Here is a 26,554-nt window from a genome sequence, read left to right as displayed (position 1 = left end):
CAAAGGATATTGGCTTATAATGCAAGGTATATACCTAAGTAACCTTGTTTTATCCTTTGAAACAACAGATAGTGTTGAAATTGATACCACTTACTATTATAACATATTTCTGAATAGTAACTGAACAGAAAAATTTTATCTGGATAAATTGAGGTTTCTTTTTAATGTAAAAACATAAAGCTATTTTATAAAATCAAGTATTTATTTTTGTGTGCCTCTAAAAAAGTATAACATATGCCAATGGGTATAATAATAAAATACAAGCCTCTTCTAATTGAGTCTTTTCTATAAATCATCACTAACTTATCACAATTTATGAGAGGGGAGCCATTATTATGCTACTTTTAGTGACGAGACATGGGCTCCAGCATAACTGATTAGGGTCATATATTCATAAGGGGACCTTATAGCCTTTTAACTAGCTCAGGATAAGGAAACTTTTTTAAACTAAACAAAACTCTTTAAGTTAATGTTGAAAGTGAAAAGGACTAGGCTATCTTGATGATTTCTCCTCACGAAGGAAATCATATAGGGCCAAGGGACATAGGAAAAGGCAACCCAAGCTACCGTATTTTCTGGTGTGTAAGACGACATCCCTAATTTTACAGTTAAAACATAGGTTTAGGCCTATATTCGCTGTATAAGACTACCCCCCACTTCCGAGGCAACACCAGTTCTTTTTTTAATAGACCTCCTCTCTGACTCTGGCCAATCTGAGCAGGCTTTTTACTAGAACACAGTGTCGTCTTATACGCCGGAAAATACGGTAGTTGTAAGGATCCTTTGAGCACTAGATGAAATGCCTGTCTTAGAACAATAAAAACAAGAAAATTGCTAATAACAATAGAAAAGTTAGTGCTAAATTGAAACATGGCATATCATTAGTAATGGGCAAATGTATTCTTTTTTTCCCCCAAGCAAGCCAAATGAGTTGTTCCCTAAAAGTCTCAATTAAATTAAATTAGTGATAAATTAGGTTGTTTCTATATCTTGGTTATTGTAAATAACATTACAGTAAATGATAGAAGACTGGATATAGAAGAAGTGGTACATATATGCAATGAAATATTATTTTGGGGGGAAAAAAAAAGAGAGAGAAAGAATGAAATCTTACCATTTATGACAACATGGATGGACCTAGAGGGTTATAATGCTAAAGGCAGATAGAGAAAGACAAATTCCATATATAAGTGAAATCTAAAGAAAAAAATAAAACAGAAACAGACTCAAATACAGAGGACATACTGATGGTTGCCAGATGGGAGGGGGTTAGGGAAGATGGGTGAAAGAGATGAAGGAATTAAGTACTACAAATTGGTAGTCACAAAATAGTCATGGGGAGCAGGCCTAAACCATCAGTCAGACATCCCCTGAGGGCTTCCAGACTGTGAGAGGGCGCAAGTGTGACTGTGGGACACGTCGCCCTCCCCCCCAATTCCCCACGAGTACACGAATTTCGTGCACTAGGCCTCTAGTATTGTAATAACTATATATGGTTGTAGGTGGGTTCTAGAAATATTGGGGAACCACTTTGTGTAAGGTACATGATTATCTAACCTGGAACTAATACAGAATAATATTGAATATAAACTGTAACTGAAAAAAAATTAATTAAAAATATAATCACTTTCATACCTAAAAAAAAATTGAAATTACTTTACATTTTCCCCTCATTATATTTTCAAGCTTTTAACAATTATCAATCAGGCCCAAATTTACTAATTGCAGGGCAAGGGAGAAATTAAGAACTAGTGAGGCAAGGAAGTAGTTAGTGATCTATAGTTTAGATTCTGATGGTGTCTGATCACTATTTATCTCAGAGTTTAAACAGTAATCGTAATTGTATTCTTTGAACACCAAGTGCCTGCCCATCCCCCTACTCTTACCCGGTAGTTAATTAGCTGGGCAGGTCTTATAACAAATACCCACTCAGAAACACTGGGTGGTAGAAATGCTGTTGATAATTAAACACCACAATAGCAAGGAGCCTATTTCAAGAGCCTCCAAGTGGTCCTGCCCCAGCCGGCCTGCTCCCCCGCACACTCACAGACCCTCTATTGTACTGGCTATGGCAGTGCAGAGGGATAGCTGTTTGGCTAGAAAAGGGATCTACAGCAGTAAGAGAGAAAAAGTCCAAGCTTGCAAACAGATTCAGGAGCTCTGAACTCAAGAGGGAAATATTCTGAGGGTGGAAGCGAAAGGAGAATGGATCCAAAACTAAGAGAAGTGGATGGGCAGGAAAATCAATCATAAAATAGACACAGCCTTTCCATTTTCTATGTCAACCAACCAAAATGAATTCACCAATATCATGACAAACAGGTAGCTGTTAGAAAATGGCAATACATAAATAATAGATTAATTTGCATTCCACTTGGTTTAGAGTAAGTTCACTGAGTTTTTAAGAAAATCTTGGATAATCATTCCACCTCCCTGAGTCTAAGTTTCTTCACCTTAAAATAAAGAAGTTGCAAAGGTCCTCATCCTGGGGAGGCAGAAACAGGAATGCGATACCCAGCAGGATCAAATGCCTAACCTACCACACGAGTACTTAAGATAAAACTACACAGTTTGAGATAAATATCATTTTTACTTACTTTTGCTTAGAATGTATTAACCCATTTTGTTAGGTTGGTTATCTCCTACTGAACAGATGCTTCTACTGGCAATTATATAGGTCATTAATAATAGGGAGAAAATGATTAATTTATGAGTCAGCTGATTTGGTAGTCAATAAAGAAAACATTTCAAAAGAAAGTGTTCTATTAAGTCATTGAAAAGTCCATAGGGGGGGGAAAAGAGGGTTTGTTTGGTGAAACCTCTGGCTCAGTCAGTGCCTCTCCCACTCATGCGTGGGATTACCTCTAACAACAGAAGTGCACATATTCCCAGGGGTACATGGAGATTTAGCCTGGGATGGGGAGGCAGGGGACCTTCTATAAAGTTTCCCTTAAAAAAAAAAGAAAAAAAAAGAAGTGTTCATTTTAATTTCTAAATAATGTGCTTTCACCAAAACCTATATAGGAAATTTGATGATCCAGAAAGATGCAGGAATGATCCTATTCATTCTGGGGCATCAGGCTGTGGTTTAGGTACCCCAGTTTAAAAAAAATAAAAAAAATAAAAAACACGGGGATTTACTGTAGATGAGTTTGGAAAACTTACCTAGTCATCAAATTCTATGGATCTCCCTTGTTAGTCTATGAAAAGGCAAAGTGTTTATCTTGAAGATATAGAATCTCTTTACCCCTATAAGTCAAATAACATCATGTCTACAACCTGGGAGGAGAGGGAAAGTCTGAAAACAAAGCGTGTTGTACTAGGGAAAGCAGGAAAAATATCAGGGGAGCCAAACACAGCTCAAGAGAAGCTGTCCATCTGAAATGCCACCTGGAATTCACACCCGTAATAACTGTTGTGAATATAAAAATTAATAGGGGGGATTTTATAGTATTAGAAAAATTTATTTTTATAAATCATGTGTCTATCACACAAGTGTTGACGCATGCATGCAATTCAAACATCAGGCTTACAATAAAAAGCTCACTGAATGACTTAGCAAGGACAATTCCCCCATTTTCTCTATAATTTAGAGTGGAAGAAGGAGGGGGGATTGGGTAAAGGGTGCAGTTACTGGGTCAATTAATCAACCTGAAAACTGTGACACAAACTCTGACGCCTAACCTATGTCTAAAAATACACAAATGTATACGAATTTGTTTTAAACTGTCAATGCCTATATTTAGGACCTTCCCAGCAAGGCTATAATGAGACTGTGTTTGAGGGCTTCAGTCATAGCAGACTCTACCATTAATCTGAAGTTAGTTAAATTAACAGCATTTAGTACTGACTTGTCAATCTCACTGCTTCAGGAAATTGCACCTTGAGACCACTAATATTGCCAATTTTTCCACTGGAGTATGTGCCCATGTGTGTATATGTGTATTTTTTTCTCCAGAACCTCCTGTTCATACCCCATCATTGCTTCCCTAGGTCCACAGCACTTATATTATCATTTATTCTGGCCTCCTTTAGCCTTCCCCGGGGATTCTGCATAGGGTAGCTGCTCAGTGAAAGAGTTTTTTAGCTTTATATTTATTTGTTTATTTTTCTGTCATGGCTCATGACTGAGGCTTTAAAAAAAAAAAAAAGCGTGACAGTATTTAGAGTACATGATTGACTGCTACAGCAACATTCATTAACCATGACAAATCTGCAGCAAAACACAGTCTCAAGTGTTCTAAATAGCAATGTTAAAAAGAAAGAAGAAAAAGGAAAAAAGGACTCAACTCATTTTTCATTGACCTCATCAGTAAATAAATTTAGACTGATAGTGAGCAGGGGCAATAATAAATTAGTATTCATTTCCTATAATTAATGCAAACATGCCTATGAACACAGAGAGTATGAATATATAACCACCTAATTTCCATTTCAAAATACACCTAACAAATTTTCACTTCAGTTATCTTCATCATATTTTCCCCCTTCATTAGAAGAATGAAATAGTTCGATTTCTTCCCCATCCACCTGGGGGGAAAATCCTGTTTTGGTCACAGGTAGTGTTCAATGGATAGGTAACAGAACTGCCAAACTTGTTCTGGTCTGTCTCATGATCTGGTCCCCTACCACATGCCCAGATCAGAAATGACCAACTAGGCAGACCCTCACATGCAGGAGAGCCACCACAAGAAGCAGCCTCTTAGCTTGACATAGAATGTGAAGCATCACAGACATGAACATTCACTCACATAAGAGCAGATTGGGTCAACAACATGATATGAATCAAATAAAGACTATCATGCATTGAGTAAAACAGAACTATCAAGCTGTGTAAGTTCTCTCAGCAAAAAGAGCTAAAACAGCTTTCTCTCTTAGGCATGGGCACCTCTAGAGACCATACCTACAATCAGAGATCGATGTCTGATCACACTCAAGTCAGCTATCAGAATTCACTACATCTATTGTGTCAGCAGCAGAACACTTTGTTAGCAATAAATAAATAATACTAACAGGATTATGCCACTAGGATATGCATACAAAAATGTCTATAAGCTGGGCAGAAAGTGATAAGAGCAAAAAATCTGAATCAAGTTCTAAAAATATAAAGAACAAACAACTCTGGCAGAATGTAGCTTGACTCATCAATTACTTTTCCTAGGGCCTTCCTGGCCCTACAGAGCTTTAACTCATAAGTGTCCTCCGAAGAGCATGGAAATGCATGCAATCTGGATGAAAAGCAGTCCTTATGGGCACTTGACAGTGGAATTCTAATTAACTGCTAAGCAGCTGTATGGGGTGCATGTCACAAGAGGGCCAGAGGGCAATGGGAATATCTTAAATGGATGGATTTACCGTTTAATCTAGTTGTAAATGTCACTAATTAGACCTTATCATAACAAAACGTTAGTAACAAATATGGATGGATCCCATTTCCGCTGGGCATTTTTTAAAACCTATCATGGACTCTCAGATCTCTTTTGTTCCTGAAGCAGCATTTTTCCAGCAAGAAAAAGTCACCCATTTTTTTCTGTTTAGTTGTCAGCCTGGAAAGTCGAGCAATGCACCTCAACACACTGGTACAGGAAGCCCAGGAGAGGGTGAGTGAACTGTCTATTCAGGTGGAGAATGAAGGATTCAATCTGGACAACACAGAGAAAGAGAAACAGCTGAAAGCTTGGGAGTGGAGGTACCGGCTCTACAGACGCATGAAAACAGGCTTCGAACACGCCAGTGAGTATAAGCAGAGGACCTCTATGTTTAACTGGACCAAACCTTGGTTTGAGACAGCCAGGCCTTCCTTTACTGATTTTTCTGTATCATTACAAGGTCATGGATGGCCGTTGTCAGCCTGTTTGGAGCAAGGGCTCTGGGAGGTTGTAAAAGGATCTTTTGTCTTGCTTGATTTTCTGGCTCCTGATAGGTTCTCTGGCCACAGCCATGAGGCTTCAGTGCTGCTGGCCTCCCTCCACCATGTCACACTCATCTAGCATTTTCCACCCGTTACGCCCCAATGCCTAATGACCTGGATGGTCTGATGCCCTAAGTGACTATATTTTGGGATGCAGAGGTGGAAAAATATTTGTTTGCCTATTTGTCCAGTTTCTGCTTCAGGCTCAAGTGTAAGTTGTTTTCGACTCCCTTCTGCATTTTTTATATAGCGCTTATGTAAACTGACCTTCAGTGAATACAGGCTGCAGAGAACAGTCAATCAACCCATGAATTATGCTTCTGTCTGCACGTCCATTCTCTATTACCATTCCTGTTTGTTAGTTTAAACAAGTCTTGTTTCTGGATAATACTAGCACTGGAAGGTACTGCTTTGTGCAGCCTCTTATATAAAAGAATATGTATGTAATTCAAACTCAAAGTTATAAAATATTAAACTTTAATTCCAAAATAAAATCTTATTCAAACAGAAAGAAAAAATAGAAATATATTGAAAATTTAAATATAAGGAAAAGGTCAGTTCATTAGTGTGGAAATTATCTGTCTCTGCTCCAGTAACCTGAGCTGTGATAAAAGACCAAGGCAGTGACAGTCTTGTTTTTTGTAGTAGTACTGAATACTAAGCCCTAAACAAGGCCTAATCCTTTCTCTAGGAGCAAATAACTGACATGAATGAAAATTTGCTCTTATTATTAACAATCTCTTAAGCAATGCCGATTTTTCTTCTTTAAAAAAAAATCCAGCCATTGTTTTAATAAATAGACTTACTATTGTGCTTCATTCAGGACAAATTTATATTAGAAGAAATCATGATTTTAGACTTGATACCAATTTTTAATTTTCTAAATCACAAAACACTAAGAGGGAATACCTAACACCATCATAAATCTATTAGTGGACATGACATTTGCATATGAATTCTTTCCTAGTAAAATACAACCGGGTAATAGCAGAAAGAGAGCAAGGGGAGTTAACATCCCATGTTGGGAAGAGTCCAGAATTGGCCATCCAAAGCCATATGTCCTTGAACAAGTCATTTGGCCTCTTTGGGCTGCAGCTTCCTCACCCAAAAAGAGGGAATGCTGTTACTTGCCCTTTCTGCCCAACAGGGTTGCAAAAAGTCTCCCCCAAGATGATTTACACAGAAGTACTTGATGAAATATAATATAATAGTACCTGCTAACGCTTTCTAGCCTCCTCACCGCTGGTCCAGCTAACCTCCTATTATGTTTCCAGGATACTTTGGGAAGGCTTAACTGGTATTATTTACCCCTTCAGATAATATTTTAATGATCAAATAAGACCAAGATGGTAACAAATAAAGGCCATTGAGACTTCTAATTAAAACGTTCAAAAGCAAAAGCTATTAGGCTCTACAAACAAATGTTTCCATAGTGTGTGTTTCTGGGTATCCTTTGAAGAGCAAGAACATTGAAAAGGATTTGTTATATTAAGATCCTTGTGTTTTTCCTTCTGTTTCAGGAGCCCCTGAGGTGCCAACCAATGTCTGCCTCATGGTAACCAGCAGCACATCACTCACCGTCAGCTTCCAAGAGCCTCTTAGTGTCAATGCAGCTGTAGTGACTAGATATAAAGGTATTGAACTCAGATATTTTTTCATTACTCCTTCTTTAAAAAAAAACAACAACAATCCATTGTTTGAGGATCAGTTGTACATTTTGTGTTTGTTTTCCTGCTGATGGGCTATTTTATCCCCTCCAAGTGGAGTTGAAAATATTTCCACATACAGAACAATAAGGTGACTGAGAATAAGTCACAGAAAGGCCAGGCTGTCATTCCAGGATTCTCAATTAATATTCCAATCCTGTTTGCAGAGGACCTGCCGGGTTGGGGACAGGTCTGAGGACGACATACTAAAGAATGAACCTGGCTCCAAGAAACTTAGAGGCTGGAATGTGTAACATACTAAATAGAGGACATATAAATTGATAGCTATAATTACAGGTAACTAGGGTTGGGGACTAAAAAAAACAGTCATATGTAATGAAAGTGTAGTATGCAAATTGTCCTGTTTTCTGGGAGTTTGACAAGGGGCAGGACCAGCGAGGCAGAAGGGATGGAGGTCTTACCAGCAGCAGGCAGCCAGGGGAAGGAAGAGAGTATCTGGCTGGCAGTTGGCAGCTGCTAGGGACCTTGCCAGTGCATGAATTTCATGCACTGGGCCTCTGGTAATAAATAAAGATCACTGGAGCTCAGAAAAGGGAAGGGGAAATGACAGGCTCAGGAAGGCCCCAGGGTGCAGGTGGCATTTGGGCCTGTCTTTCAAAGATGGCTAGGATTTGAAGCAGAAGATAAACTCCACGTGGAGAGAACAGTGAGCACAGGTACAAAAGCAAAAACATGTCGAGACAAGTGAAGGAGAGTAAGGCATAGAAAATAGCATGATTCCAGGGGAGGGGAGGGCTCCTAACAAGGTGCAGTGAAATGTCAAATTCAAGTGTGAAACTACGTCCAGGAGGTAAGGGCGGGGTGAGGCTAGAAAGCAAATCTGCAGATCACTGAATAAGATAAAGACAAGATCAGAGACTGAACTATTTCAAGTGGCAATACAATATATGAAGTATTGGAAGAGATGAATTTAGAAGAAAATTAATTAGGAAGCTACTCAGGAAAGAGGTCATAACAGTCTGAGCTGACTGCTGTAGCAGCACCAGGAAAGGAGAGTCCAGAGGAGAAAGATATTACAGAGATGCTACCATCAAAACAGTCAGGCTTACATAGAGCCTACTATATGTGAGGCACTGTTTGAAGCCTTTATATGTATTAACTCTAATCTTCACAACAACCTTATGAGATAGGTACTGTTAAATTCTCACTTTGCAGATGAGAAAATGGAGGCAATGAGGTTAAGGAACCTGCCTAAGGCTCACAGCAGAGCCAGATGTATCTCTTACACTGGTGCTTGAATGTGGTATACATAAAGAAATCTACTTTCCTGACTGATAAAGACATATGGAAACACCCTGGACAGTTCTAAAATCTGGCAAAGCCTTCCACGCTTACTCCAAGATGTCAGGCCACAAGGCAGAATTTCTGTGGTCAGGTCACTGTGGCTCCCTTTGGGCCACAGAAAGGTTCAAGTGGCATATGTATTTCCTTTCTCCTTCCCAAGCCCTGCTCCTATGTCTGCAAACATTGCTCTCCCCACACCTATAGCTTCTGAGTTCCAGATAATTCCACTCTGTCTGTAGTATCTTCCTTAAAACAGCATTGAGTTGGTTATCACTTTGGATTTTTTGTATCATTCTAAGACAGTGATTTTCAACTTTTCTCAGCTCATGGCACACATAAACTAATTACTGAAAGTCTGCAGCACACCAATATATATAATATATATATCAATATAATATATATATAATAATATATATATAATACCTTTTGCAAATCTGACCAAAAATAAGGTATAATTTTGATCCATTCACACAAGACAGCTACTGTGTTGGCTGTCTTTTTTCTTTCTTTCTTTCTTTTTTTTTTTTTTTTTTTTTTTTTTTTTTTACAAAGTAAGGTAAAAGCGATCAGTGCCCCTGATTAGTCAGGTATTGCAACTTTTACAAATGGTTGTGGCACACAGTTTGAAAATTGCAGCCTGGGAGTACTAGCAACAACAGCTAAAGGCAGCCACCCAGAATGACTTCCCACAGCCATCTTTTGATACAATTCTGACATTTTCTCTCATCTGCCAAGTCTGCATGAGATTCAAAGTTTGGCCAGCAGTGTCAGACATGACCATTTTCCTCTCTTTCTGTATTTCTCCTGCTCAGGGTTTGATGAAGGGTTTCATCAGTGCTGCCCAACTGACATTTGCTTCTTCCACTTGATTAGTAATCTATCAGGAGCTAATTTATCCAGACTGTCAGCTCTTTAATACTTGTCCACGATGCCAGCAAATTCTATCAGCATTCACATATTAACACCTCTCATCTCAGGAGACTTACATTTGGTGAAGTTGAAACAAAAGGTCACAAGTGGGCTCTGTTGATGACTGGAGGAGATTAATTAAGCATTATAAATAGATTGTCTGTTGCATTATGGAGTAGCTTTCTTTATGTTAATTTATAAGGTCATAAACTGAGTCCTTAACCTGACGCTCTCAGGAGTTATTTAAAACAGCTGGTGGCCTACTGTACCCAGAGAAGGACAGTGTTTAATTCAGGGCTGAGGTAATTATTTCATTATGGGAATATCAGCAAAATTATCCTAAAACAAGGCTAATTATTTTGTTTTCTTTAAGAAGAAGAAACAATGAGAAATCCACAGAATGAAAAGACTATTATCTAATTGCTTAGAGGGAAGGCTTACCCCTGCAGTATTTAAGGTTTGGCAAAAACATCTCGCACTTGTTCCCCAGAATTTATGTTCTCAGCAAAAAACCTCAAGCCTATTTTGATAACTGGATGTTTTCCCCATTTGTGCTTAAGTCAGTGTTTGAAAGAAGATCTGATGCTTCTGTTTCTCACTTGTTGACACTCAACTCATAAACATGCTGGGGGGTTTTAAGAGTTTGTTGATATCTAGAAATCTTTTTAAGAGCAGCTCTTTATAAGCCTCCTTCAAATCCTGGGGCCATGCGCCAGGCCCATTGTCATTACTATTTGGGTGTGAAAGCTGTCAAATTCAGCTTAAAACCCCGAAACAGTTTTGAGTGAAACACACGGGATTTTTCTGCCTGCAGCTCCTCTGAATGCAGGGAAACAGGGCAAAGAGGACTACTGTTTCTGGGTGTTTCTTCTTAGATTCAAAGAGCCCTTGGATCCTTTGGTCCCACCTCAACAATTTTCATAGTTTGCAGAGTACAGCTAGAACTACTTCAGATGCTCTGGACAATTGCCAGAACTTTGTTCTGCATTTCCTCCTCACTGACTTGGGTAACCTGCCTGATGCTCTCATTTGCTGAAAATATATCTTTTCTCTGCAGTCCAAAGTAGAAAACACCTTTAAAAGTGATTTTGCTGCTCTTTGCAGGGTGGATAGAACAGAATCCTATAACAGGTGCAGTTCGGCATCTGTTTTCTATCCACAGGATAAATTATTTTCTACTTTTTAAGGGTGTGCCCTGAAGCAGTACCATTACGGGGTTTGCCAATTTTGAGATGCTGCAATAAGTGCTCCAGTGAATCTGAGTATCTTGGTTGAATGGTATCCTTCCCCATCTCTCTTCCCATCTTGTGAACCACCTTAAAATTTTCCACCAATAAGATATGTTGTAAAACACAGCTTTTCATTTTTTTTTTTTTTGCATATTCTTCATTTAGAGAAAAAATGTAACCCACAAACAATACAATATAGGGTTATCTAAAATGTCAAGATTTAACCTTCCAGGAAAAACCAAGATGGCAGCATAGATAAACCTGAACTACTGCCTCACACAACAATTTCAAAACTACAACTAAAAGACATCATCCAGAACCACAGGAAGGCTGGCTGAATGGAAATTCTACAATTAGAAGGAAAGAGAAAAGCACACTGAGATGCAGAGGTATGGAGACACACGCAAAGGGGGCTGGCAACTTAGTACGTGGTTGGCTTTCTCAATCAGAAGGAAGACAAAAGCACCTGACTGCTCTGAACTCCAATTCTGGTGAGACCCTGGGGACCTAGACTCATACAGGAAGAAACCAGACTGTCTGGCAGGGGACAAAGCTCAAGGGCTGCTTTCTCTCAGAGGTGTTTGCAGTGATTACTGTGGGACACTGAGACCCAAGGGCCTCTTAAGGCAGGCCTGACGGAAAGCCATTACTGTTTGCTCCACCCTGGGATCCTGCCCCATGAAGCCAATGCTGTTTGCTCTGTCCTGAGATTCCACCCCATCCAAGTTGGGCCCAGAGGCTTTTTCATATGAATGGTCTGGTTCTTTGAATTCTAAACTTACCTAACAAACTGCAGCTGAGTCAGTGAGACCCAGAACATCCAAAAGAAGGCCCAAGACCCCACAGCAGCTTGAATTGCTTCACAGCTGGGCTGCATCTGGGCACCTCCAAAGCCCCAATAAAACAAGTCTTATCTCCTAAGGGTCCCCCAGCACAGAACTTCTCCCATTGTAGACATAGCTGATCCTCACTTGGCCTGGAGGTCAATTCCTCCCTGTAATACCAACAACAATCAAGGCTTAACTACAATAATACTGTGCACACAACCCACAAAAAGATGCACCAAGAGTGTCCACCTCAGGTAACTGGGGAGGCTGAGCCACTGGGCCCTATAGGATACCTAGCATACGAAGCCACTCTATCAACTCAGGGAAGCAGCCAAAATGCGGAGACAAAGAAACAGGTCACAAATGAAAGAAATGGAGGGAAACAAATGACTGGATATAGAGTTCAAAACCACGGTTATAAGGTTTTTCAAGAATTTTCTAGAAAAGGCCAATAAATTTAGTGAGACCCTCAAGAATATGAAAGGGGACCAACTGGAAATTAAGCATACACTGACTGAAATAAAAAATAAAACACAGAGATCCAACAAATTAGAGGATTGCAAGAATCATGTCAAAGATTTGAAATACAAAGAAGCAAAAACACCCAACCGAAAAAGGAAAAAGATTCCAAAAATATGAAGTGTAAGGTTCTCTGGGACAACTTCGAGAGTACCAACATCCGAATTATGGAAGTGCCAGAAGAGAGAGAGCAAGATACTCAAAACCTATTTGAAGAAATAATGACAGAAAACTTCCCCCACCTGGTTTAAGAAATAGACTTACAAGTCCAGGAAACACAGAGAACCCCAAACAAAAGGAATCCAAAGAGGACTGTACCAAGACATATGATAATTAAAATGCCACGGGCAAAAGAAAAAGAGAGAATATTAAAAGCAGCAAGCGAAAAACAGTTACCTATAAGGGAGCATCTATGATTGTCAGCTGATTTCTCAACAGAAACTATGCAGGCCAGACGGGAGTGGCAAGAAATATTCAAAGTGATGAATAGCAAGAACCTACAACCAAGATTACTCTACCCAGCATAGCTAGCATTCAGAATTGAAGGTTAGATAAAGAGCTTCACAGATTAAAAAAAAAAAAAAAAATCTAAAGCAGTTCATCACCACCAAACCAGTATTATATGAAATGCTGAAAGATATTCTTTAAGAAGAGGAAGAAGAAGAAAAAGGTAAAGATAAAAATTATGAACAACCAATACATATCAATCAACAAGTGAATCTAAAAGTCAAGTGAATAAAAAATCTGATGAACAGAATAAACTGGTGAATATAATAGAATCAAGGGCACAGAAAGGGAGCAGACTGACAATTCTCGGAGGGAAAGGGGTGTGGGAAGAGACTGGGAAAAAAAATCATACACCTATAGATTAGGACAGTGGGGGGGCAGGTAAGAGCAGAGGGTGGGGTGAGAACTGGGTAGAGGGGAGTTATGGGGGGGAAAAGAGGAACAACTGTAATAATCTGAACAATAATGACTAAAAATAAAAAGAGATTTACCCTTCCCCCAATGTCTCATCCCTAACCACCAAGTTCATTTCTGTTATGAGTTTCATGTATTTCCTTACAAATCTTTCTTGATGTATATACTATATGTATATGCCTAAAGAAATACAGCTTTGTTTGTGTGGACTCTAATATGAATATTATCACACTGTCTAATCCTACAACTAGATTTTTTTAAACTCAATAACCCATGTACAGTGTTTAATCTTCACTCATTTTAATAGTTGTATAGTATTCTTACTCCCTAGATATAGGTGCCATAATTATTTAATCATTTTTTCTACTCAAGAACATAGGTTGTTTTACTTTTTTGGTGGTGTTAATCCTCGCCCAAAGATATTTTTTTCCATTGATTTTTTTTTTAAAGAAAGTGAAAGAGAGGGGGAAAAGAGAAAGAAAGAGAAGACAGAGAAACATTGATGTGAAACAGACACATTAATTGGTTGCTTCTAGCACACACCTCCATTGAGGCCAACAATCAAACCTGTAACCCAGGTATGTACCCTTGACCCCAAATCAAACTCAAGACTCTCTAGTGTACAAGCTAATGCTCTAACCCAGTGTTTCCCAACCTTTTGACATATGTGTACCCCTTCTATAATTTTCATAACACTGACTACCCCTTGTACTCATGAGAACGTAGAATTAAGGGCAGCTAAGCACGGTGCAGTGCATATCCCCACCAAACTCCGGTGCAACGCATACCCCCACCAAACTCTTCCCGTACGAGTACCACACTTTGGGAAACACTGCAATGGTTGGCAAACTCATTAATCAACAGAGCCAAGTATTAACAGTACAATGATTTCATAAACAATTTCTCTATAGCAAGCATACAACACTGTTTGGAAGCATTTTAGCTGTCACAGAACTTGTTTTGAAATTGAAGTCAATCCTCTCAAACCCTGCCACTGCTTTATCAACTAAGTTTATGCATTTTCTAAATGTGTTTTTGTCATTTCAATAATCTTCACAGCATCTTCACTGGGAGTAGCTTCCATCTCCAGAACACATTCTTTGCTCATCCATCAGAAGCAACTCCTGATCAGTTAAAGTTCTAGCATAATACTGCAGCAATTCAGTCACATCTTCAGGCTCCACTTCTAATTCTAGTTCTCTTGCTATTTCCACCACAGACATAATTACTTCCTCCACCATGAAGATTATCCATGAGGGTTAGAATCAACTTCTTCCAAACTCCTTGTAATGTTGATATTTTGACCCATTTCCATGAATGCTCTTAATGGCCTCTAGACTGTTAAATCCTTTCCAGAGTTTTTCATTTTATTTTTTTCCAGATCAATCAGAGGAATCATTATCTATAGCTTTATGTATTTCCTAAATAATAAGACTTGAAAATCAAAATTACACCTTGATCCATAGGCTGTAGAGTAGATGTGCTAGCAAGCATCAAAACTTTAATCTTATTGTGCATATCTATTAGAGCTTTTGAGTAACCTGGCACACTGTCAATGGGCAGTAACACCTGGTGTACTGGTTCATAATGTGGATTTTTTTCAATAGATGAAGTTACACATCTATTGATATATATGTGATTTGATATGTATGCTATTTTGTTGTATTGATAGCAAGCTTCAAAACTTCATATATCAATTATGAAGGGGTTAATATCATAGATATTTTTATACTTAAAAATGTCAAATTTTGTGCCAAAAAAAGAGCATTTGCAGGAAGTTTTATTTTGAAGAAGAAGTTATTGTATACTTGTGACCACTGGTTTAAATGCTTTAAAAGTGATTATTTCAATGTGAAAGACAAGAAACATCAATAGAAAAAGTTTGAAGGCTAACAATTATAAGCATTATTGGATGAAGATGTCAAACTCAAAAACAACTTGCAGAAAGATTCAGTGTTGCTCAGCAAACAATTTCTGATCATTTACAAGCAATGTGGAAGATTTTAAAGGAAGGAAAATGGGTGCTATATCAACTAAATGAAAGACAAATGGAAAACCGAGAAGTCATCAGTAAAATGTTGCTTCAAAGGCATGAAAGTCTTTTTTTGCATTGAATTGTGACTGGAAATGAAAAATGGATTTATTTTGAAAATCCCAAATGCACAAAATCATAAGCTGACCCAGGTCAACCATCAACATCAACTACAAGGCCAAATCGCTAAGGAAAGAAGACAATGCTCTGCATTTGGTGGGATTAGGAAGGTATTGTGTATTATTAGCTTCTAAAACAAAGTGAAACCATTAATACTGATCACTACTGTCAACAAATAATCGATCTGAACCACGCTTTGATCGTGAAACAACCAGAATGTGCCAGAAAACATGGCAAAGTAATTTTGCTTCATGATGACGCACCATCACACTTCAAAACAAGTTAAAGGCACATTAAAAGATCTTGCCTGGGAAGTAGTAACCCCACTGCTATATTCACCAGACCTTGCTTCTTCAGATTACCACTTGTTCTGATCAATGGCACACGAACTTTCTGTGCAGCACTTCAAAATGTAGGAAGAAGTGGAAAATTGGGTCTCTGAATGGTTTACCTCAAAATAAGTAAAATTCTATTGGGATGGTATCCACAAATTACCTGAAAGATGGGGGAAATGTGTAGCTAGCAATGAACATGACTTTGAATAAAGTACTTTTGATGTTTCTCTTGAAATTATCATGTTTTGTTTTATTACAACATCTGCATTATTAACCAGTACACCTGGTACTTTACATGGAATCTTTTATTCTGAACAGTAGGTCCTAAGTTTAAAATATTCAGTAAACCACATTATAAACAGATGTGCTATCATCCAGGCATTGTTTCATTTATAGGACACAGGCAGAGTAGATTTAGCATTAATTCTTAAGGGCCTTAGGATTTTTAGAATGGTAAATGAGCATTGGGTACAACTTAAAGATAATAGCTACATTCGCTCCTAACAAGAGAGTGAGCTTGTCCTTCAACGCTTTGAAACCAGGCATTGATTTCTCCCCTCTAGCTATGAAAGTGCTGGATGGCATCTTCTTCCAATGGAAGGTGGTTTTGTCTACATTTAAAATCTGTTGTTTAGTGTAGTCAACTTCATTATTTTAGTTAGATCGCCTGGATAACTTGCTGAAGCTTCTATATATGCACTTTGCTCCCTCACCGTGCACTTTTATGTTATGAAGATGACTTCTTTCCTTATATCTTATGAGACAACCTCTGCTACCTCCAAACTTTTCATCTGCTGCTTTCTCGCCTCTCTCAGGTTCACAGAATTGAGAGATAGGCCCTTGTTCTGGATTAGGCTTTGGTTTAAGGGAATGTTGTGGCTGGTTTGATCTTGTATCCAGACCACTAAAACTTTCTTCAAATCAGCAATAACTGTTCTGCTTTCTTATCATTCGTGTGCTCACTGGAGTAGCACTTTTAATTTCCTTCAAGAACTTTTCCTTTGCATTCAAAACTTGTTTAACTGTTTTGTGCAATAGGCCTAGCTTTTGGCCTTCTCTCAGCTTTCATCATCTCTTTCCTCACAAACTTATTTATTCCTACCTTTTGATTGCACATGTGTCAAACACAAGGCCCGCGGGCCAAATCCGTCCCGCCAGGCCTTGCAATGTGGCCCGCACCACGCTGTCATCACTGCACTCCGCTGCGTTTCCATCACAATGACAGTTTATGACTGTTCAGTAAACCATTCGGCCCGCGATTTAGGCTGGATTTTAGATTTTGGCCCCTTCTCTGATTGAGTTCGACACCCCTAATTTAAAGTAAGAGATATGACACTTCCATTTAGTTGGACACTTACTGGTAGAGGCCACTGTAGGGTTGTTAACTGGCCTAATTTCAACATTGTGTCTTAGAGAATAAGGAGGCCCAAGGAGAGGGAGAGAGATGGAGAAAAGGCAAGTCCATGGACCAGTCATAATGCACATATTTTAAATTCACCATCTTATGTGGGCCTGCAGTTCATGGTGCCCCAAAACAATTACAACAATATCAAAATCTCTGACCACAGATCGCCATAACAAATATAATAATAATGGTACAAGTTCAAAGTACTAGGAGAATTACCAAAATGTGACACAGAGACATGTAGCAAGTAAATACCTTTGGAAAATTGGTGTCAATAAGATTGCTCAGAATAAAGATGCTGCAAACCTTCAATTTGCAAAAAAACAAACAAACAAAAAAAAACACACAACAACAGTATCTCAGAAGTGCAGTAAAGCAAAGTGCAATAAAACAAGGTATACTTATATGTGTCTCTATGTGAATGCACAAGTCTTTCCACTTCTAATTAACAATTCCAGAATATGTGTGTTTTTTCTAGGATTGTTAAATAGAAGTGGAAAGATTTGTGCATTCACATACTCTGTTTTACTGATCTGTCTACACCTATGATAATCCCATATAATAACTTTACATTTTAACATCTGGTAGGGCAAGTCCCTCCCATAGTAATTTTGTCCAAAATGTCTGTTATTTAGACATGTTCTTTTCTAAATGAGTTTTAGAATTGGCTTGTCAAGTTTAATTTTTAAAATTTTATTGGGCTATCATATTCCTAAATTAATTTGGTGAAGCTTCCCATTCATCAGATCATCTTAACCAAGCTGAATTTTATATACTCAAGGAAATTTAATAATTTTCTTTACATAGGTCTTCTACACTTACTATTAAGTTTCATGAGAGATATATTTTACAGTTTTTGTTACTATTATGAGTAAACTTTTTTTTTTTAAGATATTCTACTATTGGCTATTATGGGTTTATTATTACTTTTTTTAAAAAAACTTTAGTGGGTTGCTTTACTTTACACTCTTAGTAGTTTTTTCCCCCCAGTAGAATGTCTTATATCTCATAAATTTTTCCCCTTATTAACTTAAAGTGTCATTTTGTCCCTACCTTTTTTTTTAATATATTTTTTTGATTTTTTACAGAGAGGAAGGGAGAGAGTTAGAAACATCGATGAGAGAGTAATAGATCAGCTGCCTCTTGCACACCCCCTATTGGGGATATGCCCACAACCAAGGTACATGCCCTTGACCAGAATCAAACCTGGGACCCTTCAGTCAGCAGGCTGACACTCTTATCCACTGAGCCAAACCAGTTTCAGCATCCCTACCTTTCTAATAGTTTTCTTTTTTGTATCTCACTTTGATGAGAATCATTGTAAATTCTAGTTCCTACTACATTGTGAATAGTAACTGGGATAGTAGATATCCTTCTCTCTTACCTTATTTTGTCAACATGCATCTAATATTTTACTAATGAGTATGATGTCACTCATACACTGCTAGTGGAAATGCAGAATAATACAGGTTCTCAGAAAAAGTTTAACAATTTCTTTAAACACTAAACATGCAGTTACCATACATCCTACCAATTACACTACTGAGTATCCCAGCAAAATGAAAACAAATGTTAACAGCATTCTTAATTGTAATGACCAAAGTCTGGAAACAATTTAGATGTCCTTGAATTGGTAAATAATTAAACAAACTGGGTAAATTCTCACACTGGAATACTACACAACAATCAAAAGGAACAAATTTCTGACACACGTAACAACCTGGATAAATCTCCAGAGAATTACACGGAGTGAAAAAGCCAATCCAAAAAGACTACCTATGGTTTTATTCCACATGTATACTCTTAAAATAACAAAATTATATGGAAATAGAGAACAGATTAGTGGTTATTAGAGATTAAGAAGGAAACAAGGAGGGAAATGGATATTTCGGACTCACTTTTTTGTTTTCTAGCTAATGGATATATTTTTAAATACTTCACTTTTTGAAGGATTTGGAGAGAAAAAGGGTGGCAAGAATGTATGTCAGTTTAGCATCTTGATCCAATCTCCAAGTCACTTCTTTTTTCCCCCAGACTGTATGCTCAGTAAACATGACCTCATGCTAATATTAGCCTAAGCCAACATACTTATGAAAGCATATCTGCTGCTTAAAAGCATATCTGCTGCTTAAAAAAATTGTGTAAGTTTTACCTAGGGACAAACATGAAACTGAGATTTTGTATCAGCTGGTGAAAGATTATTCCTGACACTGATTTCTTTTTCTTCCTGTTATATTTGGGAAAATCACAGATCCATAAAGTAATAAGGACTTTGGAATACGTGAATTTTTCCCTATGGTATGAGTTCCTTGAAGGCAAAAATCTTGTCTTCCATTTTTCACCTCACCACCTTCATTCCAGGAACACAGGCTTTCTTTCTGCTCTCAGAACATTTTCCCTATCGCAGGGCCCTTGCACACAATGATCCCTCTGCCAGGAGCACTGCCTCTCCCATTCCCTGCCCACAGATTGTTCAGGTTTCTATTAAACTCTTTTCTTCAAAGAAGCATTTTCTTATTAAATACCAATCAAGTCTGTTATAAGTTTCATTGTGCTTTTCACCTTTTCTTCAAAGTAATGTTCACAACCTGCAAACATATTTATTTAAGTTGAAACAGTATTTTTCAACTACTTTCACTTTTATTATAGAACTTCTCAGTCTTTAATATCTAATATATCCAATAAGTTATCTCTCAAATTTAATTATTAGACCATCACTGGATGTTTCATGGGAATAATGTTTCATGGAACCCTGAGAATGTTTTAAAACAGGGATTCTCAAAGTAAGCTGCATGTTTGAATCACCTTAGAATCCATTCGAATTGAACCCTTCCAAGATCAATCAAATATGAGTCTCTGGAGGGTGAGGACCCAAGCAGAGATATTTTTTCAAGAACTACTCAGTGACTCTAACACTCAACTAGGCTGTGAATACACTGTCAAGGTTCTAATATTGTCCCTTCTATTAGACTGTAAGTCTCAGGTGAGCAGGGACTTTTTAGTTCATCTCTGTATTACTAGTACTTGGCACAGGGCTCAACATATACATAGTAATTACTCAATTATTTCATTGTGAGTCACAATAAACACAGTCCCCTTGTTTAAGGAACTTGGAGGTTAGTGGGAAATCAAAGCTCACCAACATAAAATTCACTTCACAGTATGAGGAAAGTAAGGCCTGTCGTTGACTCAAAGTGTTGAGGCTGGAGTTTTTCACAGGCTTTGTCCAACACCCTCTTTATTGAATCTCACCTCTCATCCCTTTCCTTTTTAAGTAGTCCCTAGTTCTCTTGCCGGAACCCCTCCTCTCACTTTGTTTCATGCTGCACTATGCTGGCTCCCCCAACGCCCGCTGTCTTTAACACAGTTGCCACTGGAAAGTTTCTGCAAAGGTGATCACATCAGTGCTGAGTAGCGCAGCTTACTCCTTCCTCCTCCCCCTCACACACTCCTCCGGAACTTTGGAGCCATGAAGCTTCTTGGCGGAGAGGGAGGCCCACCAGGCAGCTCTTTATTGCCATGCAACTGTGAGATTCCTCCCTACATTTCCTCCTGGGGAAAAGTCAGCCTGCCAATCGAGATTTAACAGTGGAGCAGTGCATGGTGACATGCCAAGCCCCCCTCTTGCTACCCCCCACAACCATCCCCATCACCACCTCACACCACCGTCCCACCCCCAGACTGAACAAACTGTATCACTTACCCCCCGGGAGACTGGCAGTTGCTGAGGCCAGACGCCACAGGGGCTGGTGAGTTTCCAGTGGCCACAGAGGCAGGTCTCCGCTCAAGGCGCAGCTCTGTCTGTGGCTGCCTGACTGGGCACAGGGCTGGGACTGCCGATGATGTACCACTTTCTGGGCCACCCTCTCCCCTCAGAGATTTTCTCGATTCCTTTTTTGGCCAGAACCCTTTGCAGCATTATAGTTTGTCAATAGTCCGCGACTGCTTTCTAGAATTTCTCTCCAGGAGAAAGTGTGTTTTTCTAAGAAATAGGTGTTCTAGCCTGAAGCCTAATTTCATGTGAGGGCTCAAAAATGAAACAAAAATAATCACTCTCAAGTCTGGAAGCTGGGGGGCCTCTCCATGCTGTGAAGAGTGCTTTCTTTTGGGAGGAGGGAGGCTACGGTGGTCCTCTGTGATTCTTAAATAAAATTTTCCAATTATAAAAATAATGTACACCCCTCTATCAGCCAGGGTCCCAGCAGAAAACAGAAGCACACTCATCCAGAAAGACTGTTTTACAGATTGTGCAAGGGATAGCAAGACATACTAAAAGGGCTGGTAACTTTGGGAGGCTGTCATTATTTCTATGGGAAAGGAAGAGGGGTAAAGGCTGGGGTAGAGGCACCAGTCAGGAGTTGCCTTGTGAAATAACACACTCACCACCATACAGAGGCACTGTCTAAACCCAACTAGAAGCCCAAGGGCAAGGGGCCTTGAAGGATGCAGTCCATAAGGGTGTCCTAAAGACACAGAGCAGGATAGAAAGGACAAAACATTTTCTGGAGATGAAAAAGGATAGAGGAACAACAACAACAAAAACTAGTATAATAATTATAGAACATTGCAAAGAATAGAACTGTTAAGCAGAAACAAATGATTCACCCTTAATCCCAAAGGAATCTACCGCAAGAAGGTAGATTTTGACATATCCATAGTAGAGATCACATATTTAATAACAATGGCGAACACTTGTCAAGGCCATACCACTCCAGGCATTGGGCAAGGCATTAGAAGCACTGCTTCTTCAAAATTTCAAGCAACCCTACAGAATAGGTAGATTGTTATCCTTTCCTCGTGAATGAGGACTCTAAGGCAAAAGAGGAATTTACTATGGGCATGACAACCAGTTATTGATCCCAGAGCCTCTATTTTTAATGAGTATGCTCTATTACCTTCTTTTCTACTTTACAAATCCTTGTTGTGACATTAATTTGAAGCACCATTTCAATCCATACATAATATTGCATGGAATATATTAATATGCATTTTACTGTTTCTTGATTATTGGCTATTCAAGTTGATTTTAATTTTTTACTGTTATAAAAGCTGCTACCATGAACATATTAGTATTTAAGAGTTTTCCTGCATTTTACAATATTCCTTTAAATGACAGTTCTACTAGATTTTCCTTTCATTTTAAAATCAGTCTTGGTTTTTCTATCATGTCAAGTCACAAAGTTGTAAAAAGATAAATGTGGACATGGAAAGTAATATTAAAATTATCCAATTCTATCACTCCACCCCCAAAGAAAAGAAAAATTAAGAAAAGTGGGGGAAGCATACTGGGTCACAGAGCTCAAAGTTTAATGAGAAATGGCATCTAAACAGGTTGAAGATCCATCATTCCTTTTCCTATGTGTTCAATGGGGACACGGCCATGAATGATGAACACAGTGCACATAGAAGGGCTACTACACATGAACCAAATCTAAATAAATGGATGGGGCTGTCTCTCTCCTAATCAACTACTTTCACTTCTAATGAAGTGTGTGCTCAGGACTACATTGATGAATACAAACAATTCATCAGGACAACTTAGATCAAACTGTTCACTGCCAAAGAAAAGCTGCCCATTGATGAAGGATTTAGGCTATTCTACAACGTATTTTAAATTCTAAAATTATGCACACGGTTTAGGGAAGTTCATCCTGCCCTTTAGTACAGTAATTGATGAACCATTCAAGGAAAATAAGATGAACTATTTTCTAAAAATTATCTAGAATAAATTCAACATATATATATATGTGTGTGTGTGTGTGTGTGTGTGTGTGTATTATGAATGTATATATCTTCAGCAAAAACAACTATGAACAATTTAAAAGAGATATAAATTTCATATAATAGTCATAGTCCTCTTTCTAATATATACTAGTAGTAGCTTTTGAAATCTATAAGAAAAGTGAGGAAATGATTTTTCATAGAAAAACACAGCATATAAAAGAAGTTCACCTTCTCTCATTATAAGCAAATACAATTTAAAACTAACCTGAGATACCACTTTTCACCTTTCAAAACGGTGAAAACACAAGTTTTAACATACCGGTACACTCAAGAATTTAGTTTCTAGGAAACAGTCCCTCTCATGTAATGCTGATGGAAAACTAAATGTTTAGGACCATTAGGAGGGCAGTTTGGCAATATGTACCAAAACTAAAAATGCAGCCCAGCTGGTGTGGTTCAATGATTGAGTATTGACCCATGAACCAGGAGATCACAGTTCCCAGTCAGGGCACATGGTCCGGGTTGTGGGCTCAACTCCGAGTAGGGGGTGTGCAAGAGGCAGCCAATCAATGATTCTTTCTCATCACTGATGTTTCTATCCCTCTCTCCTCTCCTTTCCTCTTTGAAATCAATAACATAATTTAATAAAAAAAATTACAAATGCAAATAACCTGGCAATCTTTATTATGAATATTTACCATACAGATATACTTACAGCTGTATAAAATAAAATATGTACAAGACTATTCATATTGGCATGGTTTTTAAGAGTAAATTGCATCACATGAAGTTGGTAAGAGTGGAATATCTATTAGTGGTGAAGTAGTTAAATAAATTGTGCACACACATCTATACACAGCAGCAATTAGAATGTGAAATCTCATCATATGGAGAGATCACCAAGATAAATTTTCAAAAAAGTTTGAAAGAGTACATATAATACTGGTATGCTATCTTTTGTGCAAAATGAGGGGATCTATATGTTTGCTTGAGTCTAATAAAAAAAAAATCCTGGAAAGATACATAAGACACTAAGAACAGTGGGTACTTGTGGTTAGAGAGCAAAGCTAGGAACTGGGAAGGTGGCAGACAAGGAATTGAGGGAGACTTATAGCAGTCTCGTTTTTATTACCTCATGGTTTATGAACCATGTGGATCTATTCAAAACATTAAATTTAATAAAAGGATCAAAAGAAAAAAGTAAAATTCATGGGATACAGAGGAAATAGAATGAGTCAAGAGAAGAAAACGCAATGGAAGGAGGCATACCAGACAGAAGACTATTATGAAGGAATAGCAGAAGAAGTAAGGACATGTAGAGAGACACTTTTCATCCCATGCCCAGGAGCAGAAAATGCCTAAGAAGGGTACATCTGAAAGAAGAACAAAATTTTTCGGTACATTTACAGTGTTTTCCCTGTATTGACAGACAGGAGAGAATAATACAGTAAGCTAAAATGGATAAATTATTTCAAATCTTTCAGTGAGAAAGAAAAAAGTGTCTGTTGCTATCATTTCTGTGACCATAGAGGGTGAATTTCATGGGGCAGACTCTCATACTATATGAAATAACACATTTCTCTAAAGGAGTCTTTTGTGGTGCTTATTTAAGCTATCAGCAAACTGAAGTGTCTTAAATGACAAGAGTGTTTACATATTTAATTTTTGTGTAAAACTAGAACCATAAAACCTCTCTAGTTGAGATGGGGAATATGTGACACATGCAGTTAATTTGCACATTAAATTATTGAACGAAAAATACGCACATTATCCATTGCAACTCTAGGATTAGGTCAGGTCAAATTTTATTGCTTTTGGCCAACGGCTTTTGTAAGACTTATAAGACTAAGAGCAGCTACAGTGTGATCTTTGGTGTAAGTTATAGAGTTAAAATGAGGTTCTGAGTGGGAAAATACTTAGCATTTCATAGGTAATTTCATGAAAGTCATCATAAGACTAGCACATCACTGTGTTGATTTAACTGGAACTTTATAATATCACTTTAGCTCTGGTTTCTAAAACTGCCAAGGTTCATGTATCTGCCCGATGAGAAATAACCAACCTTTTCTAGATTGATCTGGAATGGATGCTAATTTGAATTACCCCCAAGAAGTTTACCAAATAAATATGGCAAGAAAAAAAGGGGAGAAAAGGTGGATGATTCTATAGCTCAAGGGTTCCAAAAATACACATTTGACGGTGTCTCATAGTATCTGCCTTTAAACCTGAACATGGGCATGAAATCTGGAAAGGGTTTGATTATTCTATAAAGAAAATTTATATCTTATAAAAACAGTCTGCCAAACAATGTATTTTGAACAAAGTAATATCCCTTATATTGGTTTATGAGACAAATGTACTATGTATTAGTGGTAGCAGCAATGGTAGCAAGTATTTCTGAGGTCTTAGTATGTGCCAAGCTAAATGTTTTGTGGGTTTTAATCTCATATAATTCTTTCTACAATCTTACAGGATAGGGTCTATTCTTCTCTTCATTTTTTTTAGAGAAGGGAAATTAAAAGGTTGCCCAAGTTACACAGCTAGAAAGTAATAAAGTCAGGATATATATTCCTTCAAAGTGCACACTCAGGACGTCGTATTAGAACTCCACTTATAACATATTCAGGCTTTTATTATTCTACAGTAGTGGGTCAGAGGTCACTTATAATCAGTAGGTTCTTTGGATTTGGTTATGGCTTCTGAAACATAAGCTTGAATTAAGGGAATCCAACCACTCCCAGCTCAGAAGTGCTGAAGAATCAGAGGACTAAAAGCAAGACGGAGCATAATTTAGAACACTTTTACAGAAGTTTAAGTTTATATTTGCTCTAGATCATTTTAGCCCCATAAGTCTATATCAGAAATAAATTAAACTGGAATAATCTCAGAGACAGATTTCAACAAAATGTCTAGATGCTTTCTTCAATGCTTTTCTCTTTAATTATAATATGAACCTCTTAGAAGATTGTTTTAGTAAGCATAAATAGCTAAAGATTTAAGTTCCTTATATTGGTAAAGTAGTTGGCCCATCATAATATTCTGGGTCCCTTTATGAAAATTATCATAGATGTTAAAGGAGTTTTATCTTCCTACTAGAGGCCCAGTGCATGAAATTTGTGCATGGGATGGGGGTGAGGAGGTGTCCCTTAGCCTGGCGTGTACCCTCTCCAACCCAGGACCCCTCAGGGGATGTCTGACTGCTGGGTATCCCTCACAATCCAAGATCACTGGCTCCTAACCACTCACCTGCCTTATTCCCCCTAACCACTCTGCATGCTGGCCTGATACCCCTAACCGCTCCCCTGTCACCCCTTAACCACCTCTGCCTCGGCCCCATCACCATGGCTTTGTCTGGAAGGACATCTGGAAGATGTCCAGTCTAATTAGCATACTATCCTTTTATTGGTATAGTTGTATTTTTGTCAACCAAATTTCCTCCAATTTTTTTCTTTGAGACATTATATATAGTTAAACCTGAATTCCTATTTTGAATTAACAGAGGTATAAACTGCTAGTGGATTAGGATGAAGATATCTGTGAAAATGATGGGAGCTTTTATTTGGATCCAGCAGGGATATTCTCTTGTATTATCTTTATGGTGGAGAAAAAGA

General features: G+C 38.1%; 1 protein-coding gene across 1 annotated transcript in view; it reads left to right on the top strand.

The window, feature by feature from the left end:
* Positions 1-26,554, top strand: part of ANKFN1 (ankyrin repeat and fibronectin type III domain containing 1) — a 217,027-nt gene that overhangs the window by 100,004 nt on the left and 90,469 nt on the right. The window contains exons 5-6 of the mRNA XM_036454373.2: positions 5,539-5,733; positions 7,432-7,545. Of these exons, the coding sequence (XP_036310266.1) occupies positions 5,539-5,733; positions 7,432-7,545 (309 nt within the window). The remainder of the gene's footprint in view (positions 1-5,538; positions 5,734-7,431; positions 7,546-26,554) is intronic.

Source organism: Pipistrellus kuhlii, unplaced genomic scaffold (genome assembly GCF_014108245.1).
Source record: "Pipistrellus kuhlii isolate mPipKuh1 unplaced genomic scaffold, mPipKuh1.p scaffold_m20_p_28, whole genome shotgun sequence".
Taxonomy (NCBI): domain Eukaryota; kingdom Metazoa; phylum Chordata; class Mammalia; order Chiroptera; family Vespertilionidae; genus Pipistrellus; species Pipistrellus kuhlii.
The sequence above is the reverse complement of the archived record's forward strand: the minus strand, read 5'-3'. Positions and strand labels throughout refer to the sequence as shown.